General features: G+C 29.3%; 2 protein-coding genes across 2 annotated transcripts; one reads left to right on the plus strand and one right to left on the minus strand.

The window, feature by feature from the left end:
- The first annotated feature begins 306 nt into the window (after positions 1 to 306).
- LOC18601891 (GDP-L-galactose phosphorylase 1-like) lies at positions 307 to 2,685 on the plus strand. Its single transcript, XM_007032981.3, has 5 exons — positions 307 to 418; positions 1,078 to 1,505; positions 1,603 to 1,788; positions 1,919 to 2,179; positions 2,326 to 2,685. Exons 1-5 carry the CDS (start codon positions 307 to 309, stop codon positions 2,683 to 2,685), a joined length of 1,347 nt encoding a protein of 448 aa, XP_007033043.2.
- Positions 2,686 to 12,001: 9,316 nt separating this feature from the next.
- Positions 12,002 to 12,704, minus strand: LOC18601893 (putative calcium-binding protein CML23). Its single transcript, XM_018118814.2, has one exon. It carries the CDS (start codon positions 12,646 to 12,648, stop codon positions 12,190 to 12,192), a length of 459 nt encoding a protein of 152 aa, XP_017974303.1. The 5' UTR covers positions 12,649 to 12,704; the 3' UTR covers positions 12,002 to 12,189.
- Between the last annotated feature and the right edge of the window lie 1,211 nt (positions 12,705 to 13,915).

The raw sequence follows: 13,915 nt of genomic DNA on the forward strand, positions 1-13,915 counted from the left end.
TGAATATTTATCAAATTTCAATGCATTGAAACAAAAAAAATTCCTTGTTCAAAATAAATTCCTTTAACCTTCGACTTAAACTTCCAATAACTTCCTATATAAACAAAGGCTAACAAGCACCGGAATTGGCACCGCCTTATTCCAAAAATAAAAGGAAACGATCTTAGAGAGAAACATCAAACCAAGGAAGAAGAAAGAATTAAGAAGAAGAACAAATTATTGAAAATCTCCCTCTCAAAAATCCCACAACAGCTTTCTCAACATTCACCAAAACAATCATCTTCAAACATTCTCTTTTCGTTTAACATGTTGACTATTAAGAGGGTTGCAACGGTTCTTTCGAATTACCAAGAGGATGCTTATGAAAAACAAGAAGTTGGGTGCGGTAGGAATTGCCTTGGAAACTGTTGCATACCTGGTATACATCGATAAGCTCCTTGCTTTTTCTGCTTCTCATTTGGTTTTTTCCATTGTCTTTGTAATCTCTAACTCTTTCGATATTTGGTTTTCTTTATTCAGAAGAAAACAGACAGAAGCTTTTAAATATTTGTGTTGTTTCTTTAAAAATTGAATGGCGTAAAAAGCCTTGCTTGCATGAAGTCGCAGGACGCTTTTTGTATTGGTTGTCTACAATATTATTTCCTTTCTGGATTTTGTTTCTGTTGGAACACCGTCGGGTCAAGTTGACGCTTAAAGCATTAATTGCGTTTGCTGTTCAAAATTTTGTATCCAATCTTCAAGATTGAACTTTTGATTCATAAGCTTGGAGCACAAGGCTTGAGAATTATTGTGGTTGAAATTGATATTTCTTTTTGTTATTAAATTTGAATTGTTACGACCTAGTAGAAATAATAGTAATTATGGAATGTGTTTGCAATTATCATAATTACCAGCTTGTATATATAAAACCAATTATACTATCAAAAAGTAAAATTTAGCAACGTATAAAAGTTGTCTCAATATATTGTCAGCAAAACGTCATATTCCTTGTGACGATTGTGGAATTCTTTAAATATTTCTGTTAGATTATTGGTTTTCCTTTGGTTTGGCTATTAATCTTATTGATGGACGTTGCAGCATCGACGCTACCTCTGTATGCATTCCAGAAAGAGCAAGACGATTCAGGGGAATATGGGGAGTTATATCCATCCGAGGAACAACCTCAACCATCATTCCTGAATCTGTTGCTTGAACAATGGGGCGACCGAATGAGACGAGGTTTATTTCGCTATGATGTAACGAATTGCAAGACAAAGATCATCCCAGGGAAGTATGGTTTTATCGCGCAGCTCAATGAGGGGCGCCACCTCAAGAAACGGCCTACTGAGTTTCGGATAGATCAAGTCCTTCAGCCCTTTGATGATTCTAAGTTCAACTTCACAAAAGTTGGACAAGAAGAAGTTCTTTTCAGGTTTGAACAAAGCAATGACTGCAAGAGTCATTTCTTGGCTAGTGCACCTGTCACTGCAAAGCCCAACTACTCTCCTAATGTTATTGCAATCAATGTAAGCAACTGAAATTTCTTCAGTTATTGTTGTGCCAAAATGGTGTATTGTAATTTGGCTGTTTTTAGCTAATTGGTTTGTGGATTTGGATCATCAGGTGAGCCCGATTGAATATGGGCATGTTCTGTTGATACCACATGTTCTTGACTGCTTGCCTCAAAGGATTGATCATGACAGCTTCTTGCTTGCTATTCACTTGGCCAGAGAAGCAGCAGATCCCTTCTTTAGAGTTGGTTATAACAGCCTGGGCGCTTTCGCCACGATTAATCACCTCCACTTCCAGGTACTATTTTTGTTTTTGTCCATTTAGCATTAGTAATTCTTGGGATTGTCCTCTTAATCAGCAGATTAATGTACCATTTAAGCAATGAGTTGTGCTAATAATATTGTAAAATTTGCTAAATAACTTGCAGGCATATTATTTAGAAGTGCCCTTCCCAATTGAGAAAGCTCCTATCCAAAGAATATCCACAGAGGAAGGATTGCAAGATACGGGAGTTATTGTTTCACAGCTGTTGAATTATCCAGTTAGAGGCCTTGTTTTCAAGGGCGGGAAGTCAGCGCAGGATCTGTCTGATGTTGTTGCCAATACCTGCATTTTTCTTCAAACTAACAACATCCCCTTCAATGTCCTCATCTCTGATTGCGGAAAAAGAGTCTTCCTCTTGCCGCAGGTAATGTTTCCGTTTCATCATATTGTATGGTTTTCTCTGGTTATCAGTGGTTTTTTCTAAGTAGTGAACTGCTTCAGCATTCTTTGTCATTTCTCGTTATGGAATTTTTTTGGATCGAGTATTTATTAGCTTATTTATGTGAGCAGTGTTATGCCGAGAAACAAGCAATAGGAGAAGTTAGTCAGGAGCTGCTACATACTCAAGTAAACCCTGCTGTTTGGGAGATCGGTGGACATATGGTGCTGAAGAGGCGCGAGGATTATGAAGATGCATCGGAGGCATATGCTTGGAGACTCCTAGCTGAGGTTTCTTTGTCAGAGGAGAGGTTCCAGGAGGTGAAAGCTTGTATCCTGGAAGCAGCAGCATTGCAAGCAACCAACATGAAGGAAACTGAAGTAAATCAGGCGGAAGATAAGGTATATCAGAAAGAAGATTCATTGTGCAAGCAGCGTGCAGCAAGCCAAGCCAACCAACGTGTACCATATGATTGCATGGTTTTGCAGTGAAGACCAAGATTTTTCCAAGGTAGTAAGCAATTAATGCCAAATTGAACTTGTGACTAATGATAGCAATGGGAATACTGGCGGTTTTGACATTAAGCCAGAATCTGTTGCCACATATACATATTTGTATTTGTCAGGAAAAAGAGAAACATTTTCTGCTGGTTGTCTTAGGTATGCTGTCCCCATCATATTCATGTCCTCGTATTTTGACTTTGAAAGTATTGATGTACTCATTAGTTATTCTTTGCTATTCTTTTGATAAATGAGAACCATATTTTGTGAACAAGGATAACTATTTTATACGTTCAACAAAATAAAAAGGAAGGAAAGAACATAAAGTTCAAAAAGCTAACAAAAGCAATGAAACCCTGCTTCTTCAGATAGCTCTCTCTTTTTACCTTTTATTTTGGTGAGAATCAAACTTTGGTTCGATGGGGCATAGATGCCCTCTCTTTAAGAAGATGGGGGGTTCTTAGTTTCTGCTCCATAAACCCGGATTGGCTTGCAATAAAAGAAACTGTTTCAAACTAGTGAAAGTTTGTACAACACCAAAATCCTTTATTCCTTTGCATCCAATCTCCTAGATTAACAGGATTAGGCATTAATTAATGCAAATGAGGGATGAGTAGCGTGATACCGACTTTGTATCTATCATTGTTTTTGGTACATAAGAAAGCTTATTAGGCTTGAGTTGAGGTGTACAAAGGGAGGTCTCTCTTTCCTATGATTTGAACTTGGGAGCACCTCCCTGCACCATTCAGAAGTTACTATTTGGACTTTTAATATAAGATCAAGTATATAGGACCTCCACATTCCCATTGAAAGAAGATCTTTCCTTCCGTAGGCAGGAACAGTGCCTGCATAAAATCAAGGATTAGCAATAATATACAATAACAACAGAGCCTTCAATGTTGTTTAATAACATCCCTTACAAATGATTTTCTTCAGGTTTTTGGTTGAAGCATGAAAGCTTCTCGTTGACCATATAGATCATGTGCTAAATATATGAACCAAGCATCTAAGCAGTCCAGAGAATTCCTTACATTTTTATATTCCCATGCTTTCATATTAATAATTAGGGAAAGAAGATGGAAAAAAATGCTAAATTGGGATGTAAGTATAAAATAATAGCTAATTATTCTCTGGACAAAGAAAAAAAAAGGCAATATGTTCTTAGGCTATATTTGGGAGTTTGTAGGGAAGAGAAAGAAAGCAATAATTGTTTAAGCACCCTTTGGCAGATGATTTCACCTTTTTTATAAAAAATAAAAATATTAATCAAACAACGCCTCTTGTTAAGATTGTCATATTTAATATATTGAAAATTATTATAATTTAGAAAATTCACAAATTAATTGCTATCATAAATTTAATTTTCCTTCACTTGAAAAAAAAATGTAAACAAGTTACATATAAACTCTGTATATCCAATATGACAAAAACATTCAACCTACCCTAAGTTTCAAAAACAACTTTTTCTTTTCACTAACTCAAAAGAAACTGAGTACATTCTATTTTAAAATTTTAATTCGAAAGAACATGAGAGAAAAAGGAAAAAAAATCATATTTAAGCAACCGTCTAGCTTACCAATTTTTTTTCTGGCTTTTCAAATGTTAAAACAGAAAGTTTCTCTTTCCTTTTATCTTGCTTGGAAAAGGTGAAGTGTCCCATTCACTAAACTTCAAAATAAAAAAATACATTATATTTTATTTCACAAAAAATACGAAAATTGAAATTTGTTCGTTTCTCCTAGACACCACCAATCCCTTTCTTTTGCATGTGTATAAGCACCTTCACACTTCACACATTTTTCCTTTCCAGAATTAAAAATTTTTAACTTAATTCTTTGAATATAAAATATATATATTTATCATTAAATTAATAAATATTTAAATTTTACTAAATCCTACGGATGATAAAAAAAAAAGGCTAAAAATCGTTTTACAATGCCATAACTAACTCTGATTTGTGATTAATTTCTGACTTTACCAACAAAAGAATCCGGTTGGACCAACCGGTCACTGGAAGTTGACGGAAACACCATACGTGGACCTTCCCTAAACAACAATTTTCTTTTTTCTTTTTGTTTATTCTTTTGACAAATTCATTACAAAATTTATCTTCCAGTCTAAAGTCGTATTCAACACGCACAATTCCCTCAAAAATTGCTTTAAGCTCATCAATTGACAAGGAATCTATACCGAGACAATTCAAGTTTAGGCTCCGTTGGATAAGATTGAAGCCTTTATATCTATTTGAAATGGGAAAAAGTTGTACAAATATTAAATAATTGGAAAAATTATACAATTAGTCTCTGTATTTTATCAAAGTGGTAGATTTAATCCTTATACAATGATTTCTAAAAATTGATAATTGATAAAATTATGTAATTAGTCTCTATACTTTATCAAAGTAGTAGATTTAATCCCTTGTAAAATGATTTATATAACTTGACTTTACAAAATTAATAATATCATTCCAATCATTAATAATGTTAAAATTTTTCCATTATCTATGGTGACATGCTATTTAACTGTGTTAACGTAGCATTGAATTTAATGATGTGGCATCCAAGAATAATACATTGTTTACTGTTTAGAGAATAATCATTGCATCATTTTTAGATGTCACATCATCGAGTTTAATGCTACATTATTAAATTTAATGTCACGTCAATACAGTCAAATATAATATCAACATAGATAATAGAAAAATGTTAACATTGTTAATGATTATATTAATATTATTAATTTTAGAAAGTATAAAAACTCAATTTTTACAAATCATTGTATAGGAATTAAATCAACCACTTAGATAGAGTGTAAGGAATAATCGTATAATTAAACTTAAATATTTTACAAGACAACAGAGAAAATTACATTAATCAACGTAAAATGTCTTACATCCAAGAAACCAATTTCATATCTTTGAGATCAATCTCATAAACATTGAGATCAATCCCACTTAGAATATATTGCCCTCTCCAAATTGTGTAATTCATTTTCAATCTCTTCTCCTATCTTTCGATGTCAATCTCCCCTGGAATATATTGTCCTTTTATTCTTGTGAAATGGATCTTACAAAGCAATAAAGTAATAAAGTATCATTATTTTACTTTTTTTCAGCTCTTTTTTCCAAAAAAAAAATAATTTTTTCATCTATTTATTTATTATTCTTTTTCTCAAGTTATGATTAACTATGTCATAGGGATCATATCACTATAATTATTTTTACTAAGATACTACAATCTCTAATATAATACAAAATAATTAAAGTCAATTAAAGAAAAAATTTATGTGAAATAGGAAATAAGTTTTTCATATATGAAAATCTCTCATTTTTTTAATTTCTAATTTATGATTTATTCACTCAACAAACTAATCAACATAAGACAAGAGTTGTCTTAAATTTAAAAAAAAACTAATCAACATAACAATATGATGAGCACTAAATAAATAAAAATGATTCAATATTATAATATATATAATTTTTATAATTATTGAAAAAATATTTTGGTTGTCTTGCATAATTGATAAATGTCGACATTTTTATAGTATAATTGATGAATGTTGGCATTTTTATAGTGTTATGGTAAAAAAATTTTGAAAGTGAACCATGATTGAAAATATTTTCTACACGATTGATCTCAAATGATAGAAAATATTTTTAGCAGAAAATATTAGAGTTTCTTATAAAATATTTTACATAGAAAAAATTTAGCATAAGGCTCAAAAAACCCTTTAAACTATTCAAGAAATTCAAATAAGTCATTATCTTTTATTACATTCAATCAAGCCACTATACTTTTATCAAATAAACCCTTATGCTTAATGATTGACTAATTGCCATTAATTAAAATATCACATATCATTTTATATGCACATAACATTAATATAACGTTGATATAAAAGGTGAAAAATATCATAGAGTCATATTATCATATCAAATTAATATGTTCTTGACTTGTTGATTGAGATAGGAAAATTGGGTGCTAAGCCGTGTAATGCACCAATGACTCCTAATATGCAACTTACAAAAGAAGATGGTGAATTGTTTGAAGACCTTGAAAAGTATAGAAGGCTGGTTGGAAAATTGAATTATCTTACGATGACTCGTCCTAATATTGCATACTCTGTTAACGTTGTCAGTCAATTTATGTCTGTTCTAACAATTAACCATTGGGCAGCTTTGGAACAAATCCTATGTTATTTGAAGGGGGCTCCAAGATGTGGTCTATTTTATGAAAATCATGGACACACTAATATTGAATGTTTTTCAGATGCAGATTGGGCAGGTTCCAAGAGTGATAGGAGATTCACTACGGGATATTGTGTTTTTATTGGAGGAAATCTAGTCTCATGGAACAGTAAGAAGCAGAATGTAGTATCTCGGTCTAGTGCAGAATCAGAATACAGAGCTATGGCACAAACTGTGTGTGAGGTAGTATGGATGTATCAGCTATCAAGTGAAGTTGGCCTTAAGTCTTCTTTGCCAGCAAATCTGTGGTGTGATAATCAAGCTGCTCTCCATATTGCCTCCAATCCCGTGTTTCATGAACGAACTAAGCATATTGAAATTGATTGTCATTTTGTTCGTGAAAAAATTCAGCAAAAATTCATTTTAACAGGATATGTTAAAACTGAAAACCAACTAAGAGATATCTTCACAAAAGCGTTAAATGGACCTTGAGTTGATTATATTCGTAGCAAGCTGGGCATAATTAACATCTATGCTCCAGCTTGAGGGGGAGTGTTATAGAATAGGAAATGTATAAATATTCTTTTATTAATAAACGTGATTATAGGAATTAGAAATCACCATAATTATAGGGATTGGGAATCATCATAATTATAGAGATTTTATTTTCTTTATTCTAGGGATTTTATTTTCTTTATTCTTTTCCTATTTTAGAGATGTTTAAGCTGTATATATAGATGATGTATTATGAATGAAATATGCTGAGTTTTCTCTTCGTAAATAACAAAAATATTTTCTACATGATTGATCTCAAATGATAGAAAATATTTTTAGCAGAAAACATTAGAGTTTCTTATAAAACATTTTACATAGAAAAAATTTAGCATAAAGCTCAAAAAACCCCTTAAACTATTCAAGAAATTCAAATAATCCATTATCTTTTATTGCATTCAATCAAGCCGCTATACTTTTGTTTTGTGTCAAATAAACCCTTATTATTAATGATTGACTAATTGCCATTAATTAAAATATTACTTGTTACTTTATATTCACATGACATTGATATAACATTGATATAGAGAGTAAAAAAAATCATATAGTCATATTTTCATGTCAAATTAATATATCACATTATCATCAATTATGTTATATCAAGATATTACATTATCATCAATTATGTTATATCAAGATATTACATCATCATCAATTATAATATATTCGCACGTCACATTAATGTCACGCAACATAGAATGACAAATCACATTTTAATTAAGTCAATCATTAATTATAAAGATTTATTTGATTCAAAATAAAAGTACAATGGCTTATTTGGCTCACAATAAAATATAAGGACATGATTGAATGTAAAAAATAGTATAAAGGCTTATTTGAATTTTTTTTATATAGTTTAGGAACTCTTTTATATATTATGCCAAAAAAAAAATTTAACAAATCATTTTTCAATTACCAAATAGAACCTTAATTTGATTTCTATCTTTATACTCTTCTAAAGAAAAATAGTAGTAAAAATTTGACATTATACTAAAAAAATTATTCAAAAATATTTAAATAAATTTTAAACTTTTTTTTCACCCAAGCATTTGACTCATTGATTGGTACATGATCTCCTATTTAAAGAGCAAAGTTCGAATCCTCTTTTCCCCAATTAAAAAAAACTTTTTCTCTTTTATTTTAAGCATAATGCTCAAATAAGCCACAAACTATTCAAGAATATTCAAATAAGCCTTTTATTTTTTTATTGCGTTCAATCAAAGCCCAGTACTTTTATTTTTGATCTAATAAGTCTTTATTACTGATTATTAACTAATTATCATTAGTAAAAATAACACTTGTCATTTTATATTTACATGGCATTGATGTACAGGCTGAAAAATGTCATATAATCATATTATTATGTCAAATTAACATGTCATATCATCATCAATTATGATACATTAATATGCCACATCATAATCAATTATGATATTTTAACATACCACGTCAACATCACATAATATAGAATAATAAATGATATTTTGAATAAATCAATCATTAGTTATAAAAACTTATTTGACTCAAAATAAAAAATATAAAAGCTTATTTATCTCAAAATAAAAATATAAGGGTTTTATTGAACACAATAAAAATATAAAAACTTATTTAAATTTTCTTGAATAGTTTAAGGGTTTTTTTATATTATGCCTTTATTTTAAGTCAAATAAGCCATTGTAATTTTTTTTAGTCAAATAAGCTCTTATAATTAATGATTGATTTAATCACATAATACTGATATGACATGCTAATATATTATAATTGATGATAATGTGATATGATAACATGACTATGTGACATTTTTAACTAAAAAATATCAACATCATGTCGGTGTCATATAAATTTTGATTAATTTATTTGACTTAAAATAAAATTTAATTAAACACAATAAAAGAATAAAAATTTATTTAAATTTCCTTAAATAATTTAAAGACTTATTTGAGCATTATGTCTAAAAATTTTAATTTTGATAACAATTTAAAAAGCATATTTTTCCTCCATATAAATACATAGATGAGAATTGTTAGTGTTAGTATTATTTTGTTCATTTACTTATTTTAATTAAATATGATGGTTTTATTTTAATTTGTATCTACTGGAGTAGTACTAGTAAAAATAATGACAAATTTAAACATTAGAAACAGGGGCAGAGCCTCCTTATGAGATTGGGGCCATGACCCCCCAAAATTTAAATTTTTTTTGCATACTATAGAATTTTTTTAATTTTTTTATAAATTTTTTAATGCCCCTTAAAATAATTTTTTATTTAATAATTAATATAAATAAAAAATAACAAAATAATTTCTTATATTTGACTCAATTTTAAAATTTTTTTATTTATTTTTTCAACTTATATTATTTATATTTATTTATTTATTTCTATTCTATTTACTTAGAACATATTTTTAAAATCTCTATAGATTTCTTTCACAAATTTTTACTAACCATCAATCATATTTTTTTTTCTCTCTTTTTTATTTTGTCATATGTGAGTTTTATTTTTTTTTATTATGTCATATGTAAGTTCTATATTCTAATTGTCATATTCTTCTTTTTTCTGTTATATGAATTTTATTTTTTATAATTTTAATCTTTATAAATAAATAAATTATTATATAATTCTTACATATAAATTGTAGTATTACACTATTGTTTAGAATTTCATTAATATATCATTTTTTATTCAAAACATCCAATGCATTCTAACATGTATGTTTTAAATTTTAAATAATAAAGATATACATATAAATTAATAAAATAAAATAATTGTATTTCCTTCAATATAAGTTTATTTATTATATATATTTTAATGACTCTCAAAATAATTTTTATTTAATAATTAATTTTATTCTTCAAATTGTTTGATAAAATTAAAACCATTATTATGAGCATATTGCTAGTTAAGCCTAGTAAATAAATTCTAAACTGATATGTTAAGCCTATCAAATTAAAAAAAAAATAAACGTGAGTCTACTAATCCAAACTCATTAAATTTTAATATAAATCTAAACCTATCATAACATATTATATCTTAACAGTTCAACCTAATAGTATGTCCTATCATATTATATCTCAATAGTTAAACTCAATAACCTAATATGTTAATTAACAATTTAAGAAATAAATAGAAAGTAAAAAGAAAATTAAAACACACAAAGTACAAAGATAATTCATTTAGTATGAAAAATTGTTTTTCAAGACTGAAAGAAACCCCTTTTATAGTTTTATTTAGTCGTGTGTGTGTATATATATATATATATATGACATCATCATTATTATTAATGTGTATTTTTTATATATTCAATAATTTTTAAATTTTATTTAATTTTTTAAATAAATAATAATTAAATTATATATAATTTTTTTAATTATTTAGCTAATATATCATTAATAAAATAATTGTCTTTCCTTCAATATAAGTTTATTTATTATATATATTTTTAATGACTCTCAAAATAATTAATTTTATTCTTCAAATTGTTTGATAAAATTAAAATCATTATGATTAGCATATTGCTAGTTAAGCCTAGCAAATAAATTCTAAACTAATATGTTAACTCTATCAAATTAAAAAAAAAACATGAGTCTACTAATCCAAACTCATTAAATTTTAATATAAATTTAAATCTATCATAATATATTATATCTTAACAGCTCAATCTAATAGTATATCCTAACATATTATATCTCAATAATTAAACTCAATAACCTAATATGTTAATTAACAATTTAAGAAATAAATAGAAAGTAAAAAGAGAATTAAAACACACAGTACAAAGATAATTCATTTAGTATGAAAAATTGTTTTTCAAGACTGAAAGAAACCTCTCTTATAGTTTTATTTAGTCGTGTGTATATATATATATATATAAATGACACCATCATTATTACTAATGTATATTTTTTATATATTTAATAATTTTTAAATTTTATTTAATTTTTTAAATAAATAATAATTAAATTATATATAAATTTTTTTTAATTATTTAGCTAATTACTTTTTAAAAATACTCAAACTCTACTCCTATTAGAAAGAATCCCATTAAAATTAAACAAAAACCCCATCAAATGAAATATGTAGAAAAAGTTGAAAACAACTCATTACCAGAAATAAAAGAAAAGTAAAAAAAAGAAAGAAAGTACAAAAAGATTTTAATGGAAAAGCAAGTAAGCAACCAACCAATAACGTGTTGAGCTCAGCATCTGCCCCATCAGTTTTTCCGTGTCCATTACTCCACACGAATCACCATAGAGGAAAAAAAGGGAGAAAAACCCTAATTTATGTGGACCCAATCCAACGGTTTCCCATTAAATTGATATTCCCTAATTAATTAATCAAATTGTTTATTAAAAAATTGAGTCAAACGTATAAAGGAAAAGCATTCAATATTTCACGTTTCCACGACCTAAAAAGGCTTCACATGTTTTCATGAAACAATTAAATCCTAATTTCTCAAATTTTTATATTCCTTACAATATTTTTATCCCAATTTTATCAATAATTTATTTATTAATTTTTAGTTTTTATGAAATATAAAAAGACAATTTAATATTCTATGTAAACAAAAATTCAAAAGAAAAATAAAACTAACTAGCATTAGCATTAAAAGACCATATAAAGTAGCAGTAATATCCACAATTAAAAGTTCCAAAATACAACTAAATCTACTATTATTTCATTACGTCCCTAAACTAAAAAAGGTTAGATAACCTAAAAGAAACCCTAACACCTAACCTGGTATTTCCCCAACTTTAATTCAAGCATTGGTCATCATCTTCTTAAACTCTTCGAAGTTAACGTTGCCATCGCCATCTTTATCAACTTGACTAATCATTCTTCGACAATCACTCAACGAACACTTCTCTCCCAACCTTTTCAACACGGCATGCAACTCGTTAGCGGAGATTAAGCCATTCTTGTCCAAATCGTACATGTCGAAGGCATCTTTCAGCTCTTTGTTCCCACACTGGCTGTCGTCGCCATTGCCATTGATGTTCGTTCCATGGAAAGCAATGAACTCGTCTAGATCGACATAGCCATTGCCGTCTTTGTCCATCATCGACATTATCCGATCAACTTCGTCGGAAGAAGGCGGGGATCCTAAGGCACTTAGGATCGATTTCAGCTCGTCGCGGGAGATCTTTCCGTCGCCGTTTTTGTCGAATTTATTGAACACTTCCTTCATCTCCTCCATCGAACCTAAAGGACTCGCCATTGGAGAAGGAAGAGAAAAACAATGAGGAAAAAATTTTTAGGGTTTTATGTTTTCTGTTTTATTGGAGGCGTACTTATAAGGTGCAAACTGTAAAGTACAAACGCGTTTTTTTCCGCGTGAACGCTAAGAAGGAAAAGATAGGATGTGGTTGGACATAGGATAGTTCCAGGGTGTTGGCACCAGTAGGAAAATGACAAGTATTATTTTAAGCAGGAATTATGGCCAAAGGATGGGAAATTGTGTGACTTGAAAGAAAAGACTTTTGCAGGACAAGGACTGGTTGCTGCTATGATTGTGACCCTTACCTGTTAACGCGTGTTCTAAGATTTAAATATTATTTCCAAGTTGACAAAATTAAATTTAGTTTACATAATCAAACAAATAGATGGAGGAAAACAATTCTTATTTATTATAAAATTTGGCACATGAGATATGCTACTAGGCTTATCTGTCGTCGGTCGTCACACTTAAACGTGTGGTCATATTTTCAGTGCCTGCTTACGTTGGATAGAAAGCGCGTGGGCCAGAAACGCAAATCAGAGGCAAACCCATTGAAATTGACGTGACTTGTTTCGACTTTTTAATTGTTAACTTGATGTTTTTGGGCTGCCTCTGATTTTAACTACCAACGAACTGTGGTTGTTTTTGGGTCAAAAGACAAATAGCACATGGGGGGCAACCATTCTTTCGGGAGTTGACGGCATTCATTCCAAAGGTTTTAGCACTTCATATAGGGGACTCATTTGGTTTTGAAGTTGCACAACGAGTGAGAGGGACACACAGCACTCCGCTTTCTAGTTTTGTTCACAGCACCCGCACTTGACACTTCGTCAGCTTTAACTCTAATTTATTTTAACACTTTACAACATAAACATCTTAATACCATTACAATATATTTTCTGTGCATATTTAGTCGCACGTTCTCATATATATACACTTTATTTTCCAATCAATACAAAATAAAACAATGTAGCCCAATTATATTTTCTTAATATACTCTCGACTCCATAAGCTTAGGGCGTTTCTTTTTCCACCGTCATAACCATCTCTTTCCCACTCTCACGACAGTCTCCAAGGATTCATCATCCATAAGTTCTTTCATAAACCTCATCTTTACCACTCTTGTTACAACCGAATCAATTTATGAGTAGTCGTCCTCCCCACATTTTTTCTATCAAATTATGAGTATTCCAACCTTTGGTTAGTGACAATTATCCAAATTGGAGCTGTGCTCTTTGCATGACTCTTGAATCCGATACCAATATCT

Source organism: Theobroma cacao, chromosome 4, assembly GCF_053813885.1.
Source record: "Theobroma cacao isolate CCN51 chromosome 4, ASM5381388v1, whole genome shotgun sequence".
Taxonomy (NCBI): Eukaryota; Viridiplantae; Streptophyta; class Magnoliopsida; order Malvales; family Malvaceae; genus Theobroma; species Theobroma cacao.